A 27,380-nucleotide genomic window follows, 5' to 3' on the forward strand; every position below is an offset into this window, starting at 1 on the left:
AGCTGGGTTTTCCAAATTTGCTGTCATATTGAGTGCAGCACTTTCACAGCATCATCTTTTAGGATTTGAAATAGCACAACTGAACTTTCATCACCTCCACTAGCTTTGTTCCTAGTAATGCTTCCTAAGGCCTGCTTGACTTCACACTCCAGGATGTCTGGCTCTAGGTGAGTGACCACACCATGGTAGTTATCCCGGCCATTAAGATCTTTTCTGTATAGTTCAGTGTATCCTTGACACCTCTTCTTAATCTCCTCTGCTTCTGTTAGGTCCTTACCATTTCTGCCCTTATGGTGCCCAGTCTTGCATGAAACGTTCCCTTGATATTTCCAGTTTTCTTGGAGAGATCTCTAGTCTATCCCATTCTATTGTTTTCCTCGACTTCTTTGATGTGTTTATCCTCTTATCTTTCTTGTTATTCTCTGGAACTCTGCGTTCAGTTGGGTATATCTTTCCCTTTCTCCCTTGCTTTTTGCTTCTCTTCTTTCCTCAGCTATTTGTAAAGCCTCCTCAGACAGCCACTTTGCCTTCTTGCATTTCTTTTTCTATGGCATGGTTTTGGTCTCTGCCTCCTATACAGTGTTACTAACCTCCATCCGTAGTTCTTCAGGCACTCTGTCTACCAGATCTAATCCCTTGAATCTTCTTCATTACCTCCACTGTATAATCATAAGGAATTTGATTTAGGTCACATCTGAATGGTTTTCCCTACTTTCTTCAATTACAGTGTGAATTCTGCAATAAGGAGCTGATGATGTGATCCACAGTCATCTTCAGGTCTTATTTTTGCTGACTGCAAAGAGCTTCTCCCATCTTCGGCTGCAAAGAATATAATCAATCTGATTTTGGTATTGACTATTTGGTGATGTCCATGTGTAGGGTCATCTCTTGGGTTTTTGGAAAAGGGTATTTGCTATGACCATTGTGTTCTTTTGACAACTCTGTTAGCCTTTGCCCCACTTCATTTTATACTCCAAGGCCAAACTTGCATGTTACTCTAGGTATCTCTTGACTGTCTACTTTTGCATTCCAATCTCCTATGATGAAAAGGACATCTTTTTTTGGTGTTTGTTCTAGAAGGTCTTGTAGGTCTTCACAGACACAGTCAACTTCAGCTTCTTCAGCATCAGTGTTTGGGGCAAAGTGTTTGGATTACTATGATATTGAATGGTTTGCCTTGGAAATGAACCAAGATTACTCTGTCATTTTTGAGATTGCACCCAAGTACTGCATTTGGAACTCTTTTGTTAACTATAATGGCTACTCCGTTTCTTCTAAGGGATTCTTGCCCACAGTGGTAGATATAATGGTCATCTGAATTAAATTCGCCCATTCCCATCCATTTAAGTTCACTGAATCCTCGAATGTCAATGCTCACTCTTGCCATCTTCTGCTTGACCACCTCTAATTTACCTTGATTCATGAACCTAACAGTCTAGGTTTCTATGGAATACTGCTCTCTACAGCACTGGACTTTACTTTCACCATCAGACATATCCACAATTGAGCATTGTTTCCACTTCGGCCCAGCCCCGTCATTCTTTCTGGAGCTGTTGGTAGTTGCCCTCTGCTCTTCCTCAGTACCATACTGGACACCTTCTGATCTGGGGTCTCACTTTCCAGTGTCATATCTCTTCGCCTTTTCCTACTGTTCATGTTCATGTAAGAACACTGGAGTGGTGTGCCGTTCTCTCCTCCAGTGGACCACGTTTTGTTAGAACTCTCCACTATGACCTGTCTGTCTTGGGTGGCCCTACGTGGCATGGTTCATAGCTTCCTTGAGTTATGCAAGCCCCTTTGCCACAACAAAGCTGTGATAAAGTGAGCATACACAAATAACTTACTGGCTACATGAAATATCTCAATATATTGAATGTATATACTCTACATAAAAATACAACTGGAAAATAATTTACCTTAATATAACACTATAAAGCATCACTTTATATGAGGAAACTTTATCATTCAAGGATTTTTGTATCTGCGGGTGATCCTGGAACCAATACTCCCCAAATACTAAGGGATGACTGAATTTAATCTCTAAGTTTCCAATATTGATACGCAAAAGGACTTCTAAGGAATGATCTGTTATGTTCAGCTTTCTTAAAGGAGGTAGTCAAATAAATTTTAATTGATGTCATTTTTTTCTTTCATTGTATCTGTTTTCTTTCATTATTCACTTGAATGAATGAAATTATTCAAAACCACTCAATGTGCATCAATAAATGTTTGTTAAAGAGAACTGTAAATGATATTATTCCCCTTGATTTTAATTAAAGGAAAATTCAAAATACCTCTTCTTTCCCTTTGCCCAACTTCCACTACTGAATGAAAATGAGAATTTCTCAGGATAAGCAATAAGAAAATGAATATACAAGTCTGCCACATCCTAAGATGTCAATGTTTTCCTCTTTTGCTAGGATAATTTACATCTGAAGAGACAAATACAGCAAGACAAAGCATGATGGTGCTTCTTTCTTATGAAATACACTTGACCTTTTACAATGGGGAGGGAAGGGGGCACAGCATAACCTCTAAAAGAATGACATAGCGCAAGAACACAACACAAACTGATTCGAATCAAATGGATCCAAGATGGCAAGCAAGTGAACTTCAACTAGACCCTGGTCTTCAGTATACATTCATTGTAACACACCAGCAAGCTAAATGACATGCCCAGAGGTGCCCTGAGAGTTCCAAGACCAACCCTCAAAGACCAAAAAGTAGGTGATGGCCTAATTCCTGGAAATCTCTGCCCCTTCCTCAACACAGTTGGAATAATCCTCCCACTCACGAGCCTGTGAAATGAGCCAGCCCATAAAAGCTAACCGCACTACACTTTAAGGTCGCTCTCGCCTTCTGCAGTGGCCCACATTGCTCTTGCCTTTTGAGGTGGTACACACTCATCTGTGGAGTGTTTCTCTCTAAATAAATTCCCTTCTTACCTATCACTTTGTCTCGCATTGAATTCTTTTTTCCATGAGACATTAAGAACTAGAACTTCATCAGGTGCTAAAACCAGGTTTGTGGCCTCAGTTGAAAGACTGTGGGTTTTGGCTGGGCAACTCCTAGTCTCATGGGTTTGAGTCTCAAACTGGATTTTGACTGGCACATATGTTCAAGTTCCAATCTGAGGTGAATGGCCCTCACTGAGAAGGCCAGCAACATGTCCAGGGTCATAGGTGCCCTAGGTCTGGAGAAAATGACCAGAGATGAACTGTGGAAGAAAGTCAGAGATCAGGCTACTCTAGTCTTTATTTTCAACCAAGAAGGTCAAGGCATCCTCAAGGCCCAGAAGGCTCTAGTGGCTGTCCATGCTAAGAAGTATACTAAATCTGGGACCAAAGGTCTACATAGTATTTAAGAGAGTGAGCTTCCTAGAGTGCCATTTACGGTACAGGTTCATATTTCTATCCATTTAACATGACTAGCCACAGAGGTTTTTAAAGGACACTGACCTTTCTTGCACTCTCACTTAGCTTTTCAGTTTGTGAGTGGTGAAGTGAAGGTACACATAATAAACTTTCCTGGGAGTTTGCTGTGTGGCTGACCTTTCTTGCACTCTCACTTAGCTTTTCAGTTTGTGAGTGGTGAAGTGAAGGTACACATATAAACTTTCCTGGGAGTTTTCTGTGTGGCAGACAACACTCTCCACCCTGGGTACATATCATCTCATTTAATCTCCTCAACAGCCCTGTGAGATCACTACTATTATCATCCCTATTGTATGGATGAGAAAATTGAGGCTTACAAAGGTTTTGGAACTTGCTCAAGACCAAGTTACAGAGCTGAAAAATAAACCCTGTTCTGTCTGGCTCTACAGGACAAGCTTTTAACCACTAGATCACTCTTCTGCTGTCCAAATCAAGGACACCTGAAAATCATGAGCAGCAGGAAACCTCTTCCATCTTCTCTATTAGAGAAGATCCACACACTTCATCAGTGGGGCAATCTGAAATCTGTCTTTTTATGGGAAAATGGTAAACCCTGAAATGAAGCTAACAGCATGCATGGGCTTTTTATAATAAAAGGAAATTCAAAACAGAATTTCGAAGAAAGACAGTGTCCCATTGCATACACAGGGTAGGGCTAGTATGCCTAGAGGCCATAGAGTCAAGGGCAAAAGCAGCAAGATTAAACAAGCACAATTAAGGCATTTTTGTCTGTTGCAACATCCTATCGTACCTGATCCAAGCTTGGTGTTGGAGCACAAAATGGAGCCGGGCAAATGTGAACAGAGTTTTCCCAAGAGAACACACTGGGCATAGCAAACCCTCTCTTCCAAAAGCAAAAGAGACAACTCAACAAATGGACATCACCAAATCAGTTCAGTTTAGTTGCTCAGTAATATCCGACTCTTTGAGGCCCCAGGGACTACAGCATGCCACGCTTACCTGTCCACCACCAACCCCCGGAGTCTGCTCACAATCATGTCCATCGAGTCAGTCATGCCATGCAATCATCGCATCCTCTGTCGGCCCCTTCTCCTGCCGCCTTCAATCTTTCCCAGCATCAGGGTCTTTTCCAACAAGGCAATTCTTCACATCAGGTGGCCAAAGTACTAAAACTTCAGCTTCAGCATCAGTCCTTTCAATGAATATCCAGGACTTCTTTCCAGGATTGACTGGTTTGATCTCCTTGCAGTCCAAGGGACTCTGAAGAGGTTTCTCCAACACCACAGTTCAAAAGCATCAATTCTTTGGTGCTCAGCTTTCTTTATGGTCCAACTCTTACATCCATATATGGCTACATAGCTTTCACTAGATGGACATTTGTTGGCAAAGTAATGTCTCTGCTTTTTAATATGCTGTCTAGGTTGGTCTTAGCTTTTCTTCCAGGAGCAAGCCTCTTTTAATTTCATGGCTGCAGTCACCATCTGTAGTGATCTTGGAGCCCCCCAAAATAAAGTCTCTCCCTGTTTCCATTCTCTCCCCTTTTATTTGCCATGAAGTGATGGAACTGGATGCCATGATCTTCATTTTTTGAACGCTGAGTTTTAAGCCAGGTTTTTCACTCTCCTCTGTGACTTTCATCAAGAGGCTCTTTAGTTTCTCTTCTGATTTTGGTATTGACATCACCAATGGTCAATATCAAAATCAGACCGATTATATTTTTTGTAGCCAAAGATGGACAAGCTCTGTACAGACAGCAAAAACAAGACCAGGAGCTGGCTGTGGCTCAGAACATGAATTCCTTATTGCAAAATTCAGATTTAAATTGAAGAAAGTAGGGAAAACCACTACACCATTCAGGTATGAGGTAAATCAAATCCCTTACAGTTACACAGTGGAAGTGACAAATAGATTCAAGGGATTAGATCTTATAGCATTCCTGCAGAATGATGGATAGAGGTTCATAACACTGTACCGGAGGCAGATATCAAAACCATCCCCAAGAGAAAGAAACACAAAAAGGCAAATGAGGAGGCCTTAAAATATCTGAGAAAAGAAGAGAAACTAAAGGCAAAGAAGAAAAGGAAAGATATATCCATCTGAATTCAGAGTTCCAAAGAATAACCTGAAGAGATGAGTCTTCCTAAGTGATCAATGCAAACAAAGAGAGGAAAACAAGAGAATGGGAAAGACTAGAGATCTCTTCAAGAAAATCAGAGATAGCAAGGGAACATTTCATGCAAAGATGGGCTCAATAAAGGACAGAAATGGTATGGACCTAACAGAAGCAGAAGATATAAAGAAGAAGTAGCAAGAATACACAGAAGAATTATACAAAAAAAGACCCTAATGACCCAGATAACCATGACGGTGTGATCACTCACCTAGAGCCAGACATCCTGGAGTGCAAAGTCAAGTGGGTCTTAGGAAGCATCACTATGAACAAAACTAGTGGAGGTGATAGATTCCAGTCAAACTATTTCAAATCCTAAAAGATGATGCTGTGAAAGTGCTGCACTCAATATGCCAGCAAATTTGGAAAACTCAGCAGTGGCGACAGAACTGGCAAAGGTCAGTTTTCATTCCAATCCCAAAGAAAGGCAATGCCAAAGAATGTTCAAACTACTGCACAATTGCACTCATCTCACACACTAGCGAAGTAATGCTTAAAATTCTCCAAGCCAGGCTTCAACAGTATGTGAACTGTGAACTTCCTGATGTTCAAGCTGGTTTTAGAAAAGGCAGAAGAACCAGAGATCAAATTGCCGACATCCATTGGATCATTGAAAAAGTGAGAGAGTTCCAGAAAAACACCTACTTCTGCTTTATTAACTACGCCAAAGCATTTGACTGTGTGGATCACAACAAACAGAAAAATTCTTAGAGATGGGAATACCAGACCACCAGACCTGCCTCCTGAGAAATCAGGTCAAGAAGCAACAGTTAGAACTGGACATGGAACAACAGACTGGTTCCAAATCGGGAAAGGAATATGTCAAGGCTGTATATTGTCATCCTGCTTGTTTAACTTATATGCAGAGTACATCATGTGAAATGCTGGATGAAACACAAGCTGGAATCAAGATTGCAGATATGCAGATGACACCACCCTTATGGCAGAAAGCAAAGAACTAAAGAGCTTCTTGATGAAAGTGAAAGAGGAGAGTGAAAAAGTTGGCTTAAAACTCAACATTCAGGAAACTAAGATCATGGCATCTGGTCCCATCATTTCATGGGAAATAGATGGAGAAACAGTGGAAACAGTGGCTGACTTTATTTTGGGGGGGGCCAAAATCACTGCAGATGGTGACTGCAGCCATGAAATTAAAAGACACTTGCTCCGTGGAAGAAAAGCTATGATCGACCTAGACAGCATATTAAAAAGCAGAGACATTACTTTGCCAAAAAAGTTCCATCTTGTCAAAGCTATGGTTTTTCCAGTAGTCATGTATGGATGTGAGAGCTGGACTACAAAGAAAGCTGAGCACCAAAGAATTGATGCTTTTGAACTGTGGTGTTGAAGAAGACTCTTGAGAGTCTCTTGGACTGCAAGGACATGCAACCAGTCAATCCTCAAGGAAATCAGTCCTGAATATTCATTGGAAGGACTGATGTTGAAGCTGAAACTCCAATACTTTGGCCACCTGATGCAAAGAGCAGACTCATTGGAAAAGACCCTGATGCTGGGAAAGATTGAAGGTGGGAGGAGAAGGGGATGACAGAGGATGAGATGTTTGGATGGTATCACTGACTCAATGGACATGAGTTTGAGTGAACTCCAGGAGTTGGTAATGGACAGGGAAGCCTGGTCTGCTGTAGTCCACGGGGTCACAAAACATAGGACACGACTGAGTGACTGAACTGAACTGAACCTTAGTACCCCTACCACATGAGTAGGGAACTGCTGGAGCCGTCTCCAGGATTAGGGGTGCTGAAGAGTCATTATTTAATCCCCCCAAGGACTTCCACCTTCCCTTCCCTTCTCCAGCTCCAGGCATCTTCTCCAGGCAGCCTTGACCCTGAGCTCCCTGTGACTGCCACTGGCCCACGTTGGCTCCAGCACAGCCATCCTGCTAAGCTGGTCTTTGTGCTCTGCATCCCAAGGACGCCCCCTGACCTGCACGCATTCCTGTCAAAACCACCAGGAAAAGAAGTTCACACAGGGGCATTCCCACATAATACCACTCCTTCAAGACTGGGAGAGGGAGATGTTTCATCTAATTCATGGAAACAAATACCAGAAGTCAAATGAAATGAGGACACAGAGGAATAAGCTCCAAACAAAAGAACAAAATAAAACCGCAGGGAAAAAAAACCTAATGAAATAGAGATAAACAATTTATCTGACAAAGAGCTCAAAGGAATGATCACAAGGATGTTCACCAAATTTGGGAGATTGGAGGAACTTAGTGAGAAATTCAACAAAGATTAAGAAAATATAAAAAATAATCCATCAAGAAGGCTACCATCAAAAGTAGATTAGATCAGTGGTCCCCAACCATTTTGGCACCAGGGAAGAGTTTCATGGGAGATAATTTTTCCATGGACTGGTTTCAGGATGACCCATTGCGTACTTTATTTCTATTATTATTGTTACAGTGTGATATATAAGGAGATAATTATACAACTCACCACAATGCAGAACCAGATCATCAGGCATGAGATTCTCATAAGGAACACGAAACCTAGATCCCTCACCTGGGCAGTTCACAGCAGAGTTTGCACTCCTATGAGCCTCTAATGCCACCACTGATCTGGAAGGAGGCAAAGCTCAGGCATTAAAGTGAGCAATGGGGAGTGGCTGCAAACACAGATGAAGCCTCGCTTACTTGCTCACCACCTGCTGTGCAGCCCAGTTCCTAACAGGACATGAACCAGTACCAGTCCATGGCCTAGGATCTCGAGACCCCTGGATTAGCTGACACAAAAGAATGGATAGGCAATCTGGAATACAGAAGAGTGGAAATCACCTAATCGGAAGAACAAAAGAAAAAAAAAGGATTTTTAAAATGAGGATAGTTTAACATTCACATTTATAGGGGTCCCAGAAGAATTTCATCCTAGGATGGACACATGGACAAAAATGGTAAGGACCTAAAAGAAGCAGAGGATATTAAGAATAAGTGGCAAGAATACACAGATGAACTACATAAGAATGGTCTTAATGACCAGGATAACCACGATGATGTAGTCACCTGCCTAGAGCCAATATCCTGGAGTGTGAAGTCAAGCAGGCCTTAGGAAGCATCACTACAAACAAAGCTGGTGGAGGTGACAGAATTCCAGCTGAGCTATTTCAAATTCTAAAAGATAGTGCTGTGAAAGTGCTGCACTCAATATGTCAGCAAATTTGGAAAACTCAGCAGTGGCCACAGGACTGGAAAAGGCCAGTTTTCATTCCAATCCGAAAGAAGGGCAATGCCAAAGAATGTTCAAACTACCACACAGTTGCACTCATTTCACACTCTACTAAGCGCATGCTCACTATCCTTCTAGCTAGGCTTCAGCAGGACATGAACCAAAGCTTCCAGATGTACAAGCTGGGTTTAGAAAAGGCAGAAGAACCAGAGATCAAATTGCCAACATTCATTGGATCATGTAGAAAGCAAGAGAGTTCCAAAGAAGCATTTACTTCTGCTTCATTTAGAACGCTAAAGACTTTAACTGTGTGGATCACTAAAAACTGGAAAATTCTCAGAGATGGAAATCACCTTACCTGTCTCCTGAGAAACTTATTTGCGGGTCAAGAAGCAACAGTGAAAACCATATATGGAACAAAGGACTTGTTCCAAGTTGGAAAAGGAGTACTACAAGGTTATGTGTTTTCACTGCTTATTTAATTTATATGCAGAGTACATCGTGAAAATGCCAGACTGGATGAATTACAAGCTGGAATCAAGATTGCTGGGAAAAATGTCAACAACCTTAGATATGCAAATGTTACCAATTACTCAAAGCAAGTGAAGAGGAACTAGAGAGCCTCTTAATGAGAGTGAAAGAGGAGAATGAAAATACTGGCTAGAAACTCAACACTAAAAAATAAAAAAAAACAACTAAGATCATGGCATCTGGTCCCATCACTTCATGGGAAATAGATGGAGAACAAGTGGAAACAGTAACAGATTTTATTTTCTTGGGCTCCAAAATCACTGAGGATTGTACCTACAGCCATGAAATTAAAAGACAATTATGAAGAATTGATGCTTTTGAACTGTGGTGTCGGAGAAGACTCTTAAGAGTCCCTTGGACTGCAAGGAGATCCAACCAGTCCATCCTAAAGGTGATCAGTCCTGGGTGTCCATTGGAAGTATGATGTCAAAGCTGAAACTCCAATAATTTGGCCAACTGATGCGAAGAGCTGACTCATTTGAAAAGACCCTGATGCTGAGAAAGATTGAGGGCAGGAGGAGAAAGGGACAACAGAGGATGAGATGTTTGGATGGTATCACTGACTCAATGGACATGAGTTTGAGTGAACTCCAGGAGTTGGTGAGGGACAGGGAGGCCTGGCAAGCTGCGGTTCATGGGGTCACAAAGAGTCAGACACGACTGAGCGATTGAACTGCACTGAACTCCTTGGAAGAAAAGCCATGACAAACCTATACAGCATATTAAAAAGCAGAGACATTACTTTTCCAACAAAGGTCCATATAATCAGATCTATGGTTTTTCCAGTAGTCATGTATGGATGTAAGACTTGGACCATAAAGAAGACTGAGTGTCAAAGAATTGATGTTTTCAAACTGTGGTGGTGGAGAAGATTCTTGAAAGTCCCTTGGACAGCAAGGCGATCAAACAAGTCAATCCTAAAGGAAATCAGTCCTGAATATTCATCGGAAGGACTAATGCTGAAGCTCTAACACTTTGGCGACCCGATTTGAAGAGTTGACTCATTCGAAAAGACCCTAACGCTGGGAATGATTGAGGGCAGGAGGAGAAGGGGGCGACAAAGAATAAGACTGTTGGATGGCAGCACTGACTCAACTGACATGAGTTTGAGCAAACTCCAGGAGTTAGTGAAAGACAGGGAAGCCTGGCATGTTGTAGTCCATGGGGTTGCAAAGAATCAGACACAACTAAACAACTGAACAATGGCAATGTGACCTCATAGCTCCACTTCTGGTTATTTATCCAAAGAAAATGAAAACATTAATTCAAAAAGAAATATGTTCTTCTTTGTTCACTGCAAAACTATTTACAATGGCTGAGATATGGAAACAAAGCAGGTATCCAACAACAGATGGATACAAAAGATGTAGCTTATATACATACACAGTGTGAATGCATGTATACATATACTAGACTATTACTCTGCCATAAAAAGAATGAAATCTTGCCATGGATGGACCCAGAGGGTATTGTGTGAAATTAAATATGTTAGAAAGAGAAAGACAAATACCATGTGATTTCACTTGTATGTATAACCCAAAAAACAAAGTAAAATAGAAACAGACTTGTAAGTACAGAGAACAAACTGGTAGTTGCCAAAGGGGAATGAGGTGGGGGGATTTGTGAAATAAGTAAAGGGGACTAATAGGTAAAAGCTTCCTGTTATAAAATAAATAAGTCTCAGGATGTAATGTACACACAGGGAATACAGTTGATAACATGGTAACAACTTTGTATGGTGATGGATTGTAACTGGATTTATTGTGGTGATCGTTTTGTAATGTATAAAAATATTGAATTATTATTCTGAGCACCTCAAACTAATATCATATTGTATGTTAATTACAACTCAATACAAAAAAGACATCAAGTTACTCTGTAGATCAGCATCATGCTCTGCCCCACTGAGCAGGGTCAGGTGATGACTCTGAGTTAAGTGTGGTGCTTGATGCATTGGGGTGAACCCCTGAGGACCCCTCACACCAAGGTCTTCACCACAGCTATCATCACATCGCCCTGTCTTTCTGCGACTGTCACAGTGGTGTTTTGTGGAAAGGATGAGAGAGAAGAATAGCTATTGAAAGGTCATCTGAACCTTCCTTTAGGACAGGTGGGATTCTATAAACCCATAAGGAGATGTTGCAAGCTTCCAATGTAAGCAAAACCGATTTCTCCCTTCACTGTAAGACACATACATCTGATTGGAAACTAAAAATTTGAAATTTTTTCTGCTACTTTTTCCATCTTTTCATGTGAGAGAATTTTATTTGAAATGTCATTTTTAATTAGTCCTCAGCATCCACTATATCCAGCAAAATAGCTTTCTTTATCATTTCTATAAGTCTTCTTTACTAGCATTTAATAATAAATAACACATATCCAGCACCAAATGTGAATAAAGCATTATTTTAAGCATATACATACTAATTCATTACACACAAAAAGCTCTATCAAGCTGAAGCCATCATTATCCATATTTCCCAGATGAGGACAAGGGGCATAGTGCCCAAGGTCACAGGGACAGTAAGTAGTGACGCTGAGATTCAATCCAGACGCACTGACCCCACGGTCTAGCTGTATCTTTCACCACTTCACAAAGCCTAATTTCAGTCTTCAAAGCTAAGAACTTTCAACAGTGTAACATTAGTCATCTTTACCTAGTTCTAGAACCAAGAACAAGACAAAGTGCTGGCAAGTTATATACTGAGTGTAGGTAGAGATGCATCCCACAGATTCCAGGATATACCCCTCCTATGACACAGCCAAACAAGTTATAGGATCATCTTTCTCAAGCAGGAAAAGGGGAAAGGGAGTGAAGTCAGCTTACTGATCTTGGGCAGCAGTTGGATGGGGGACAAGGAGAAAAAGGGCACCAAAATGAAGTTGCAAAGAAATCTAGAGCCAATTGCCAGCACCTGAAACAGATCACCGGGATATTCCCTGGCAGTCCAGGGACTAAGAGTTTGCCTGCCAATCAGTGTACACAGTTTTGATCCCTGTTCTGGGAAGATTCCACATGTCCCGGAGCAACTAAGGCCTCGTACTGCAACTACTGCCACCTGCATGCCTAGACCCCACGCTCTACAACTAGAGAAGCCACCACAATGAGAAGCCCACCACAGCTAGAGAGGAGTCCTTGCTCACCACAACTAGAGGAAGCCTGTGTGCAGCAATCAAGACCCAGCACAGGCATAAATAAGAAAATAAAAAGTCAGGTTATGAAAGCAAAGCCGGAAGCACACACAGCACATGCAGGAACTGTAATGTAAGGCCAGCAGAAGAGAGATAATCAGAGAAGATGACAGCTTGCAGGTAATCCAGGCACATCCTGGAGATGGGCGCACATGACCACCGGGGAACTCTGATACACTTTCAGTGCATGTGGACAGATAAGCCAGGTCCCTTCACAAGAGCAGGAATAAGATAGTCATATACAGCAATGAATTCTATGACCATCAAAGCTGGCACACAGGACGTATGTACATAAACTTATATGTAAGATTAGCAGTGAGAGTATGTCTGTAGCAAGGTGAAGGATGAACAAAGCAATTTAGACCATAAAATTCCAAAGGATCAATAATACAATGTATGCAGGAAATTAACTTCACAATATAGTTAACAGAAACACAAATAAAATATGAAGAACGTAAAAACCTTGACTAGCTGTAACCCTGACTGCTAATTCTTTTTATTATGCTCTTCAATCCAATTTAACAAAAATATTGATCTTCTAGTATATGTGATTGAGGACACTAGGAATTACAGGGACTCAAATGCCATTAAATTGCAATGGCACAAGGTAATCATGATCCATCATCTTACTAACACAAGTAAACAACTGCAGTACCATAAGGAACATTAAGAAAAGAGCTGTTCAGAACAAGGAGACGTTTAGAGGAAGGAGGTGGCATTTGAGATACACCTAAAATCTCTCCAGTGAAAAGGACAGGCAACGCAAGACAGGGAATGATGTGGACAGAACTAGGCTGGTGACAGTGGGTATAAGCAAAAGGACCAATGTAAGAAACACTGCAGCCCTTGGCAGCTAGTGTGGTCAGATATGGGGAGGAATCAAAGATGTTAGGAAACATCTTCCTCAATAGAGTATCTTAATCCCAGTCTGGCACTAAGGCAGCCTCTTGTAAGAAGACCTCACACTGTTCTTAAGGACCACCTACCTCAGCATCCCTTGCCATCATCACCACCCAGGAGAGGGGCTGCAAGCCCTGGACACTCTGACTAAAACTAATTAATAACCCTTCCCTTAAATCATTGCACCCCCAGCAGTGTTTTACGCCCATCTCCAGGATGTGTCTGGATTACCTGCAAGCTGTCATCTTCTCTGATTATCTCTCTTCTGCTGGCCTCATATTATAGTTCCAGCATGTGCTGTGTGTGCTTCCGGCTTTGCTTTGACAATCTGATTTATTATTTTATTATTTGGAGTGTTTTTCTCCACCTTTACCTGCACAGTACAGCTGAGACAAAACCAACATATTTGGAAAGAATTTACTAAAGGCTCAGTTCAGTTCAGTTCAGTCACTCAGTCGTGTCCGACTCTTTGCCACCCCATGAATCACAGCACGCCAGGCCTCCCTGTCCATCACCAACTCCCGGAGTTCACTCAAACTCATGTCCATCGAGTTGGTGACGCCATCCATCCATCTCATTCTCTGTCGTCCCCGTCTCCTCCCGCCCCCAATCCCTCCCAGCATCAGAGTCTTTACTAAAGGCTAGGGATTGATAAAAGGGAAGAAACCCCCAAAGATATAATGAATCAGAAGACAGAGGTTAGCCCCCTCAGCCCATAGAGCACAGTTGGCATCAGGCCTTCCCATCTCCCACATCTTCCCAGATGGTAGATACTGTGTTTAATGACCGGGCACCCCTCAGAGTCAGGGTCCTCAGAGTCAGCCCAGGATAGCAAACACATGAGCAAAGTCTGCGCTGTCTCCCATGCCCCACTGTGGAATCTGCTTTTTACCTAATCAATTAATTAGTCCTGATCTTGCTCTTCACCCTTATAATTCTCAACAATGAAAACCACAGCCCCTCCAACAAACAGCAAAACACATACCCCACACACATACCAAATGCATGAACACAACCACAGAAAGGATCCATTAAAAAATATAGAAAGTGTTTAAAAGAAGTTGATTAATGAAGACAGGAGTGGGGGAGTGAGAAAGAAAGAGTCGAAGGAAAATGACCTTGGTTTGTGAAGTGGTCGATTTTGAAAAGTCGAAAATACATCCAGGCAGAGATACATAGCAGGTAAAGAAATGTGTGTGTGTGTGTGTGTGTGCAGAATTTAGCACAGCGGTAGGGAAGGTCAGAACCTGAGCGAAAGTGATCATCAAGAAGGGGTGGGGCATATGCCTTCACTTGAAGGAAGAAAGCAGACAGGACATGAAGGACAGGATTCTACACTTGGCTGGTACCGAGAGCCTGCCCATTATACTCACCGCTGCCTCTCCAGCACCAAGACCTATTCCTGGAATAGGTACCCAAGAAATACTGTTCATGGAGTGTTGCTTATTCAGTGAATGCTGTTATTTGATTAAGAAAATGAATTAGTCAATGAATACAACACTAATACTTGAGAAGGATGAGAGAATAATCTTGCTATGGCATGTGTGTGATTCAGGTATGAAGGTTGCAGTTACACTGTCTGAAGATCTGGTTGCAAGATAAAAGCTGTTGATGCAGTTTTCATCTGTTAGATTTGGTGTGGGGCAGAGAGTGTCAGTCCCACCAGTGAGAGGGGCTGAAGTCAGTCTCTTTGACAGTCATCTGAAGAAAAAGGGAGTCTTTCAGTACTGGACATTAGAACTCAGACGAAAACACCAGGACAACTGCAGAATAGAAATCCCTCCCTGCCATGAGCATGAAAGCATCAAGACATGCTGAAAGGAGATCCCGGGGGCAAGTGGTAGGGGAATCAGGTTGTCAAGAAGGGGCTCTCCATGTGGAGGGCAGTGGAGAGCAAGGAACTAAAAACCCAGATGAGTGCCCTCAGGGCTGGGAAAACCCTTTTGGGCTAGAGGACACCCAGCTCAGGCTACTGGTTCTTGTCCTCTGTATTAAATCTGTTTGTTCTGACCCACACTTAGAGTCTTTGGAAAGTTCCCATCTGGGTCTGAGACTATGGAAGGATTCAGCCAACACTGGTGACCGTAAGTGGCAGTAAGAGCAGAAAAAGCCCAGGGATTAGTGCTCCAGACTAACCACCAAGATATATTGAAGGTTCTGAGTTTATTTTATTAGGTGACATGGTATTCCCTTACAGGGAATCCAAGAAAGGACTTTTTTTTTCCCTCCTGTTGCTTCTCATTTTATTTTTTCCTTGATACTGACCAAGGAGAGTTGAGCAATTCTGACATCTAGAGAGAGAAAACTGTAGAGGACAACAGAAAGTTTCAGTTATAAGAACTGATAGAATGTAATTAAACAAAGCCCTGGGGGAAAGGAGAGGCCACGAGATCCAGAGAGCAGGAAGGTTTGCTTTTACAAAGCAATACAAAGAAACATGGAGAGCAAAGAGATGGCGAGCAAACAGAGGACAGGTGAGAAGCTGAAGGGACAGAGTCAGCCAGAGAGCTGACGCAGTGCAGAAAGTTCACACAGCTGCTGCGGCGAGGCCGCCGGAGGGCTATGCATAAGCGGGTCGCTATAATCTAGAGGGTCTGGATTGTTGGAATTTCTAGAAACTCTAATCAGCACCATTTAATACTATCAATACCTACAGCAATACTTGGTAACCTGAAGGTTTGTTGTTTTTTGGTTTTGTTTTTTTTTGATTGAAGATGCAATCTTACATTTGAGCCAAGTTCAGTTCACCGTAATGGATCCATATCCACATATCAAGTCATAATAATGGGATAAACTCACACCTCATGGCACAGTCACCTCACAATCTTAAAAAGATTCTAGTCAAAGGAATTACAATTAATCCACCCTGTTTATTTTCCTTCAAATAAAGTCAAGTTGTACTGTTTTGTACCAAGACATTTAAGCTCTTTCAGATAAAAGAAATCTTAGAAATTATCTAGTCCAATCTCTCAGCTCTGATGACTTCAGTTTTTCACATCCGTGGCAGACCCGATCAGTCCCACCAGCAGGCTTGTGCCCCTCTCTGTTTGTCAGCCACCTTTGTGGTACACCATACAGCTAGGCTCTGACCAGCCGGACACTGAGGGGCCTGATCTAAGTCACCCCCAGGCCTGGCCCTACCTTGGATGGAGAAGGACCAGCCAACCCGCATTGTATCAGACTCTGCTTGAGATGTAAATAAACTTCCACCGGCAATCACAGATTTTTCTCTTTCAGCAGCAAGCATTCATTGATTTTCAAGCCTTCTTTTAATTACCTAGCAACTAATGAGCTGCCAATCATGCCAGAGAAAGTGGTAGAGATTATTATCTATACCACTTATCTAATGTAACCACAGATACAAAGGATTAAAAAAAGACAGCAAACCACTCAGGTAACTCATGTTTAAAATATAGTGGCATCTTAAATTATCTAAAGGTTATTGAGACAGGACTTATAAGGCCTAAAGCCTCACCCTCTAAGAACCAAGAAATAAGCTACAGAGGTCTTAAAACAACCCAGCCTGAGAGCTAAATGGAACTTTACAGCTTTGATCACTAGTTAGCCTCTCAGGTTCGAGTTATTCACTCAAATCATCTTGGTGTAAATAAAACAGTCTTGGAAATCCAGTTTATTTCACATTAGATAACGTCAGATAACTACTAGGAAATTGGAAGCCATAAGAATTACTGCTAAAAGGCGCATATTACAATATTCTGAGATCCATTTGTAAAGGATATCACCCATTTTATGAAGGATGATTGAAACTTGCCCCTCCTCAGAGTCTTGAAGACATCATTGGAGGTCTGGTAAAACTGGTAAAAATGACTTGGTATCCTCAACTAGTTCTTACAAGTTTCCAAAGAAGGTAGGACAATGTGTTATAAGTCCCTGTAAATGGTTACTCAAGAGTTTCAGTGTTTAAGGCCACACACTTGCATGTTTGAAAAACTGACATGTGAGGGCCACCTTCCTCCCCCAGTGCACACATGATGATGTTCAAATACACACAACACTGCCATCTGCACACTGTTCAGAAGCAAAACTGAGAATGGGTGATTCCTCCCAAACCAATTTGGGTGCTCAGATCCAGACAGAGGGAGATCAGAATTCCATAGGCAAAATCAAGGTTCATATATCATGTGAAGCAGAAAAGATCTTAAGCGACCATTCAGTTCAAGCCCCAGCAGAAGGTCAGATGCTGGGAGGGCACCCATTCATCTCCCTGCAAAGCAGGAACCAGACCCCATGTCCTCTGCTTTCTGAGCTTGGACACACACAAAAAATCTTTTCTGAACTTACAGCTTCTGTATCCCTTCCCAGACCTCCCCTTGATCCGCAGGCCTGATGCCTCACCTGCAGAAAGCAGTGCCCAACTGGCGCGTGCTCCGGAAGCGTGGCGTTGTACACCTGCTTCAGGAAAACGGGCTCGTTGTCATTCACGTCGTCCACGGCGATGCTCACCAGGCAGGTGGCCGAGAGCGGGGGCTCTCCGAGGTCGTGGGCCACCACTCTCAGTTCTATGGCCTCCTGGGCCTCTCGGTCCAGGCTCCGGGTGGTGCTGATCACACCACTCTCTGGATCAATGCTGAAGGACGGTCCACACTCAGCAGGGGGCCTCGGAGCCTCTGGGTTGCAGAGAGCGGGGAGAGGGAGCAGAGCGTAGCGCAGCCTGGCATGATCCGTGCCAGGCTCATCTGCATCGGAGGCGCTGACGCACAAGACCGCCGTGCCGGGAGCCGAGGCCTCGGACACCGAGGCCCAGTAATGTTCCTGGCTGAAGAGAGGCGGCTGATCATTGAGGTCAGCAACCCGGAGCAGCAGCGTCTCCTCGGTGCTCAGCGGCGGGGACCCTGCATCCGTGGCCACCAGTCGCAAATCATACAAGTCTCGGCTCTCCCTATCTAGGGGCCCCTCGACGCAAATGAAAAATACTCCTGGGGAGCCTCCGGAGCGCAGCACAAAGGCTCCCTCACCGCCCTCCAAGGTCAGCGAGACGCTCCCGACTCCGAGGCCTCCACTGAGCTCTCCGGCAGCCTCCCCTTCCTTCTCTGGGTCACCTTCCGCGTCTGACACCGAGACCCGAGCCACATAGTCGCCGACTCGAGCGCCCTCGAAGACGCGCGCGGCGCCTCCTTCGGTGAGGAAGAGCAAATGAATGGCGGGCGGGTTGTCATTCACGTCCAGCACCGCGATGGACACGCGCACGGTGGCGACCTCGGGCTCGGCGCCCCCGTCGCGGGCCTCCACCACCAGCTGGTGCCAGGCCTGGGCCTCGCGGTCGAGGGGCCTGTGCACCCGCACCACCCCGCTCAGCTCCTCCACCACGAAGTGGGCCGCGTCGCCCAGCGTCCCGCCGCTACCACCTGCCCCGGGCGCCTGCCGGGAGCGGATACTGTAGCGCACGTGGCCGTTGGGCCCCAGGTCGCGGTCGGTGGCGCGCACGCGACAGACCTCGGTGCCCGGCCGGGCGTCCTCGCGCACCGCGGCGCGGTACTCGCTCTCCTCAAAGACCGGAGGATTGTCATTCTCATCCAGCACGCGCAGTTCCACTCGCAGGCGGCCCGTGCGCCGCGGGAGACCGCCGTCCCAAGCCTCGATCTGCAGTTCGTGTGCCGCCACCGCCTCTCGGTCCAAGCGCCGAAGCAGCACCAGGTCTAGGGGCTCAAGTGGCGACAAGGACGGCGGAGACGGTGGCGACCCCGGGGCCCCGTAGCGCAACTGGAAGAAAGGTCCTGCGGGGTCCTCAGACAGGTTGGACGGTTGCACCAGGGTGTAGCCCTGTATGCTGAAAAGCCCAGCGTCCTGGTCTCGGGCGCCTGGCAGACGGAAGGCGGTACCTGGTGGGCTGAGTTCGGAGACGTTGAGTTGCAGCGAGTCCAGAGGAAAGCGGGGCGAGTGGTCGTTCACGTCGTTGACTTGGATCTCCACCTGCACCACCGCGCCCAGCAGCGTGGCGGCCGCGAAGCTGTAGTGGTCGCGCCGCTCGCGGTCCAGGCGCCGCGCCGTGCGGATAATGCCTGTGTCCGGGTGCACCTGGAAGTCGTCCAGCAGCGGAGAGTCCTCGGAATCCTCCGACAGAAAGAAGCCGCCCCCCTCCTGCTGCTGCGAGGCCGGCAGCCCCGCGCGGATGTCGCCGACCAGAGTGTCCGGAGGAAGGCCCTCGTCCACGGAAAGGCTGAGGTTGAACAGCTGGGCAGACGAGCCCGAGGCCGCCCACAGCCACGCGTGCACGCAGAGCCCGAGCAGAAAGCGCTGTGCCCCGGCGCCGCCGCCCAGCCGCCTGCGGGGTGACCCTCCGCTTCCAGGGAGCAGGAGGCGCTTCCAGGCTGGACGCCCTGCACCCATCCTCCGCCCTGAAGGGCTCATGTCTCCGCCAGCTCCCTGGGAAGGCTCCCGGGTAACTGCTAGCTTGTGGCGGAGTGGCAGAAAAATCCAGGAGCCTCTTCGGTGTCTGAGCCAAAGAAGAAAAGACTTTGTTTGGCAAACAAACCGACAGACGCAGGAGTTCCCGCGGTTACATCTGCAACTGGTGAAGACGTCCTCCGCCCGCTGCTCGTGCAGACAGGCCAGGGGAGCTCGAGCGGCTTCCGCCGCTGTCAGCCACCTTTTGAGCCTCTGGATCTCTTTACACAAGTCTCATCTCTTTTTCTCTCTCCTTTTATTCCTTTGACATCTGTTCCTTGTTCGGCTCGGCTGGTTGTTTCCCCCTGGTAAAGTCAGGTGCATTATTTCCTTTGCCAAAAAGGATGAAATTATTTAAATCGCGCACACACGGAGAAGCTGGGGGTCGAGCCGGGGAAGAGGGTAAGGTAAGGGCGGGAGGGCGCGGGGCTGGAGCGCGAGGGGGGAAGGGAGAGGCGGATCCGACTGCAACGCAGTCGGCGGCTCCGGGGCGGCCGCGTCTCGGGGCGCAGGGAACCGCGAGCCTCCCCCCGGCTCTCCTGCGCGCGCCGGGAGGCGGCCGCACGCTCGGGCGAGCTCCCACCTGCTAGGCGCAGCTGCAGCTGGGCACGTTCCCGGTCAGGCTGGGGGCGGCGGAGAGGAGAGCAAACGCGAGAGGAGCCGGAGGTGGGGACCGAGGGGCGGGTGGGGATCGCGCAGGCTGGGCTAGGCGAGAAAGTGGCGCTAGGGGTGGGGAAGGTGCGGGCGCAGCCCTCCCCGCTCCGTCCCTGAGACTGGCTCTGCAGCCGGCCTGACGCTGGGGAGCCCCTGCCGAGCGGAGAGGGCGAGGGGTTATCATTACTGGAGAGCCAAACTTGTGTTCTCCATATGGCGAGGAAGACTCGTCCCCAGCGGAAGGACCGACGGAGTCGAGGCTGATGTACAGCTGGGGCCGGAATGACTGCAAAGGGGGAAAAGGCGGAACTTGGAAAAACCTTCGAGAAACCCCGAGAAATCTGTGACACACATGGTGCAAACCAAGCTTTATTATGCCGCGCTCCCACTCGGCGCGACTTGTGAGCGACTTATCACTCCCCTCTGCTACCGGCATTGAGGACAATAGATTCGACTTGCGAACACTTTTTATGCATTCAGCGCCATCACAACACTTCCAGGATGGTATACGATGCTGATTTATGGGCAGAAAGACGGGGTAGCCGAGGCCATCACCTTCCCAAGTTCCACCATCGCCGCTGAGCAGGGAAGTTTGTAGGCGGAGCAACTACTGATACCACTTTCAAAATAGCTTGTGTCTGAGCCGGAGATTATCAATGAATTGCCATAGTTGGGAGTTTCCCTTCAATTATCCGTAATAATAGGTAAAAATGCATAAATTGCCTCTCTTAAAAAATGCCCAAGGAAAGACTCTGCCCTCTTAAGGATGGCTTGCCATATTTAGCAAATGGTTTCTGCAATTTTGCATTTAGGCCAGAGGAAAGGCTTAATTTCCTAGATACTGTTCCTCTACTTTGTTGTTGTTTAGTCCCTAAGTCCCGTCTGACTCTTGATACCTGATGGACTGTAGCACGCCAGGCTCCTCTATCCATGGGATTTCCCAGGAAAGCTGAAACTGCAATACTTTGGCCACCTCCTGGCGAGTTGACTCACCAGAAAAGACTCAGATGCTTGGGAAAGGTTGAGGGCGGGAGGAGAAGGGGACGACGGAGAATGAGATGGCTGGATGGCATCACCGACTCTGTGAACATGAGTTTGAGTGAACTCCGGGAGTTGGTGATGGACAGGGAGGCCTGGCGTGCTGTGATTCATGGGGTCGTAGAGAGTCGGACACGACTGAGCGACTGAACTGAACTGAATCCTGGAGTGGGTCGCCATTTCCTTCTCCAGGAGATCTTCTGACCGAGGGATTGAACCCACATCTCCTGCATTGGTAGGTGAATTCTTTATCACTGAGCCATCAGGGAAGACATTTAAGGAGCACCAAAAGCCCTGAGTAGCAGTCCCTTACTGGAGAAGGCAATGGCAAGCCACTCCAGTACTCTTGCCTAGAAAATCCCATGGATGGAGAAGCCTGGTAGGCTGCAGTCCATGGGGTCACTCAGTCGGACACGACTGAGCGACTTCACTTTCACTTTTCACTTTCACACATTGGAGAAGGAAATGGCAACCCACTCCAGTGTTCTTGCCTGGAGAATCCCAGGGACGGGGGACCCTGGTGGGCTTCTGTCTATGGGGTCACACAGAGTCGGACACGACTGAAGTGACACAGCAGCAGCAGCAGCAGCAAAAGCCCTGAGTAGCAGTCCCTTACTGGAGAAGGCAATGGCAAGCCACTCCAGTACTCTTGCCTAGAAAATCCCATGGATGGAGAAGCCTGGTAGGCTGCAGTCCATGGGGTCACTCAGTCGGACACGACTGAGCGACCTCACTTTCACGCATTGGAAAAGGAAATGGCAACCCACTCCAGTGTTCTTGCCTGGAGAATCCCAGGGACAGGTGAGCCTGGTGGGCTGCCGTCTATGGGGTCGCACAGAGTCGGATACGACTGAAGCGACTTAGCAGCAGCAGCAGCAGCAGTCCCTTACAGCAAGATGCCTTTTTAATGTATATATAATTGCTAATCTATAGCCACACCATCATCCCTATGGCTGATAAAATAATAATAAATTTATTTTATAGCAGACACTTTCGCATGTATGGAGACATTATTGAAACAAATTCAGTGTCTCTTCACCAATGTATCTCTTTTCCATTGAGATTTGTTAGCAGTCTTTAGTCTCCTTTAACCTCAGTCTCTGAAATCTCACCCTCACTAGGCCCCCTGTCTCTTTGTAAGTGATCCTCAAGCAAGCATCCAGACTGATATTTTTAAAACTAACTCAAATCATGTCATGCACACCTCAACCCTACCCTTCCCTCTTAGAACCTGTCAATATATTTCCATTATACTTGGATTTTAATTCAGACTCCCTTCAAACAGTGCAGGACTCTACCTAGCATGGTGCTGTCCACCCTTCTGGCCTCACAGCTGAACATCCAGCTCTACTGCCTTCTTTCTGACCTTAGTTCCTATTGTGGACTGAGCACTTGGGTCTCCTTCAAAATTCATGTACTGAAATCCTGTCCCCTGCCCAGTGTGATGGCTTTAGGAGGCAAGTTTTGAGGATGATTAGATTACTTGAGGTCATGGGATTAGCGCCTTTAAGTGAATGAGGAGAGGACCTGAAGCTCTCTGCTCCTTAACACGTGATGGTAGAAAAAACCAATGGCCCACAAACGGGAAGAGGTCCTGCCCCAGAACTCGACCATGCTGGCACTCTGATCTCAGACTTCCAACCCCCAGAACTGTGAAAACAAGTGTCTGTTGTTTATAAGTGACCCCACCCCCACCCCCACCCCAGCATCAGTGACTCAGAGGACATGAATTTGAGCAAACTCAGGGAGATAGTGAAGGAGAGGGTAGCCTAGCATGCTGCAATCCATGGGGTCACAAAAAGTTGGACACAATTGAGTGACCGAACAACAACAGTCTATGGCACTTTGTTCCAGCAACCCGAGCAGACTAAGATGGCTTGTACATTTGAATTGTGATTCCCTTTCTGTGCCTGGGAGTTCTTCTGATTTGTGAAGATCTGGCTGTTTCTCACTCAGGTCTCAATTCAAATACCAGCTGTTTGGAGACCTTCCTTCACCACCCTACCTAACTCAAGTAGCTTCTCCACCTTAAACCCTGCATCCTTATATTAGATTTCATTCACAGTGTCTATCAGAGCCTGAAATTAGTTTATTTTATTCTTTTGTTTATTATTGTAATCTCAACCCTCTTCAGGCACTTTGCTGCTGCTGTTGCTAAGTCACTTCAGTCGTGTCCGACTCTGTGTGACCCCATAGACGGAAGCCCACCAGGCTCCCCCATCCCTGGGATTCTCCAGGCAAGAACACTGGAGTGGGTTGCCATTTCCTCCTCCAATGTGTGAAAGTGAAAAGTGAAAGTGAAGTCGCTCAGTCGTGTCCAACCCTTAGTGACCCCACGGACTGCAGCCTACCAGGCTCCTCCATCCATGGGATTTTCCAGGCAAGAGTAGAACGGTACTACCATAGTGTGACTTTATTCACTAAATGTCTGTCGGATGGATGACTGGATGGATGGTTGTTGAACTGAAGCATAGATGGAAAGATGAGTCACTGAAAGGGGGAGGGGGTTGAAGCCATAACTCAGAATTAATTGGTGTGAGATCTTTTATTGTGGTGAGTTGTATCTTCTCAGTTTACTCATTTTGCACATTCGGTGGAACTTCATACTTATTTTTGAACGTCTTCAATTTATTTGGCTAACGATATCATTATCAAATATTTACTTGAGTCTAAAAATTAAGGAAAAGGATCTATTTTTTCCACAGCTTTCACTGATAAATTCACTGTAAACAGTGGTTTAGTTTAGAAACAAATGGGAAATCAGGAACTTGAAACACCTATTTTCCCATTTGTTTTTAGACCTTCTCTTTCATCATGTACAATTCAAGGTCTCCTGCCCATTTCACCAGAGAAGGCAATGGCAAGCCACTCCAGTACTCTTGCCTAGAAAATCCCATGGATGGAGGAGCCTGGTTGGCTGCAGTCCGTGGGGTCACTAAGGGTCGGACACGACTGAGTGACTTCATTTTCACTTTTCACTTTCACACATTGGAGAATGAAATGGCAACCCACTCCAGTGTTCTTGCCTGGAGAATCCCAGGGACGGGGGAGCCTGGTGGGCTGCCGTCTCTGGGGTCGCACAGAGTCGGACACGACTGAAGTGACTTAGCAGCAGCAGCCCATTTCACAGTGTCCTTTATTGAATTCCTGAGCAGCCTTCTAGAATAAAGAATTCAATTTAGTTAAGTAAAAGAAATAAAAGTATTTCTCAAATATGCAAAAAGTAATTTTATATAGCACAGGAGTGAACAGCCTGCAAGAACCAGGTCCAGATCTGACCCTCTTGAGAGAAACATCAGGGTATAACTAGCAATGATTTGGGTTTTGAAGCTGGGCCACACTGGCTCTGTTCTATAATTTGGGGCACGTTATTTCAATCTTGATAAGCCTCAATTTCCCCTTCTCTAAGCTAAGGATTAAAATATTTAGCTCTCAAGGATGTTATGAGCCTTGAGGGAGACAGTGTGTGTGGACTGGCACACAGAGAGCATCCAGCAGATGCCACTGCTCTTGTCCTCTGTTGTTTGCGTGATTAATGTTTTAGGGGTACATGTTTGGGGTAAAATGTTTGGGAATTATCAGTAATATCAAACTCTGACTTCTTAGGCCCCTTGAGTATTAGGAGAGGGAAAATATAAAATTCCTAGGGTCATAAACAGAAATTATCATGGGCAGAAATAGCAGATGTTCCCTTGGTGATTCTTGGTTTAAGTAGTACAGGAAGTCCATCATCAAAAACTTTTTCTCCCAGTCTGTAGATAGTCCATCACTTTGTAATAGTGAAATAGTCTAAATAGATAGTAAGGGCCTGAAGAACCTCACATAAACCCTTCAGGAAAGGAATTATAATTATCATCCCCATCTTACAGATGAAGTCACTGAGGTTCAGGGCACTGCAAACAACTTGATCAAAGTCACGTAAGTATAAGTATATAAGTGGTGGTACACCTGTTGTCCATGGTTTTCTGGGAACTTCACTGGTCATATATCATCTCTCTGACCTTCATTTATCATCTTCATGCAAATCTGTCATGCTTGTCATCCTTCTGAGTTCTCATTGAAATCCATACAGTGAGATAGTAAGAGTTTTTGAAAGACCTGGGAGAACTACAAAAAAAAAAGAACTTTGGACACGTGCTTGGGTAAATGGTGAAATGGCACAGGAGAAGAGCCTCAGTGAAATGGCTCCTTCGGAACTCAACAGAAAGAAACCAACTATTTAGAAATGGTACTAAAGGCAAGCAAGGAGAATTGTGTGGAATATGGAGGGGTTTCGTCCCTTCTACTTCCCCAAGGGGAAGACCCTCTGAAGTTAGGAAGGATGCTATGACTGCAGGGAGGACCCTTGCCACCTTCGGTTCACATGCCATCTTTCTAAAAAGATGAACTCAAGAGTGTTTGGAGTGTTTAATTCAGGGTTGAATTTTATACAGCAGTTTGGCTAGGCCATGGATCTGAGTTCTTCAGTCAACCACTAGACTAAATGTTGTTATAAAGGTATCACGTAGCTGTGATTGAGATCTATGAGGAGGGAGATAATCTTAATGACGTGGTGGCCCTTACCTCAGCAGTCAGGTGAAAGCCTTCTGAGCAAGATCTAAGGCTTTCCAGAGAAGGAGGGATTGTGCCTCAAGACTATGGCTTAGAGATCCTGAGTGTCCATCCTGCTCGGCTCTGTTTCTCTGGAGAGCTCTAATGCAGAGCTTTACAAAAGGAAGTGACTTAGTGTCTAATATCAAAGTCTGCATTTCACATACACATAAACCTTCACAAAGGTTTAAAGTCATGATCCTGGACATGATGAGGATCTTGTCCAGATAGCTAATACAAGCTAGATAATCCAGTACACCTCCCTACCTTAGGACATAACCCATCCCAAAGAGATAAGTGATAGTTTTTTCCTTCTTTCTGGTTTTGAGAACTGATTCTATATATATCCATTCTCTTTTCTCAACCCAGCAGAATATGATTTAATTTTATAGAGTATTGGTCTCTGTTTTTGGTATCAATGTGTAATTATTTCCTCTGGTTCTTCGGGAAGATGGAGAAAAATGGGTCAATAATTTCTTTTTATTATTATTATTGTATTGGTTTTACCATACACTGACATGAATCTTCCCTGGGTGTACATGTGTTCCCCATCTTGAACCCCCCTCCCACCTCCCTCCCCATCCCATCCCTCTGGTTCATCCCAGTGCACCAGCCCTGAGCATCCTGTATCATGCATCGAACCTGGAGTGGAGATTTGCATGTGGTTGGGGAGAAGTATAACACGGCTTATCATTAAGTAGATTTGGATATACTATATCAAATCATATTTTTCAAATCTAGTAGAAGCTGGAATGTAAGAGTTACATGCTAAAGTTCTCCTTACATTTGAAGATTATGGTATCAGTAAGCCTGAGACAGAAGCCCTAGCTAAAGTAATTCCTGCCCAGTTTTTCCCAAGTTTTCACTCTCTCCTAAATTATTATCCCTCCCAGTAACTGGTAAGGCATACCAACTTCTCCCCACTCCGTTTACCAGGTCCCAGATGGCCTCCAAAGGCCGGTCAAACCTGTTCAAACACATAGCCTTTAAAATCTGACTTTTTTGACTTGTCTTTGGTACACACACACACACACATGCACACACATCTTGCTTTCCCTGAAAGCCTTTCTTCAGATGAAATGATCCCAGCTTCTTATTTCCCCAAACCTTTAATCATTTTGTTTCTGTTCTATGAACTCTTTCCAATTTCCCTATATATTGTACAAGGTGTGGAAACCAAAACCACACACCATTTTCTAACAGGATCTGTGCGTTGCCAAATCGAGGGAGGCTGACTTACTTTTTCAATCAGCAATCAAAGCCAAGTCCAACAGGTTCTTAACAAGTAGATGACTGAATAGGTGTGACACCCCCATTCCA

General features: G+C 45.3%; 1 protein-coding gene across 1 annotated transcript in view; it reads right to left on the bottom strand.

The window, feature by feature from the left end:
• The window catches only part of DCHS2 (dachsous cadherin-related 2), a 326,960-nt gene extending 306,990 nt beyond the window's left edge, over nt 1–19,970 (bottom strand). The window contains exon 1 of the mRNA XM_055405366.2: nt 17,730–19,970. Coding sequence (XP_055261341.2) covers nt 17,730–19,742 — 2,013 coding nt within the window. The 5' untranslated portion in view covers nt 19,743–19,970. The remainder of the gene's footprint in view (nt 1–17,729) is intronic.
• Between the last annotated feature and the right edge of the window lie 7,410 nt (nt 19,971–27,380).

This window comes from Moschus berezovskii, chromosome 19, assembly GCF_049115385.1.
Source record: "Moschus berezovskii isolate FMDL1 chromosome 19, NW_MosBer_1.0, whole genome shotgun sequence".
In the NCBI taxonomy this organism is placed as follows: Eukaryota; Metazoa; Chordata; class Mammalia; order Artiodactyla; family Moschidae; genus Moschus; species Moschus berezovskii.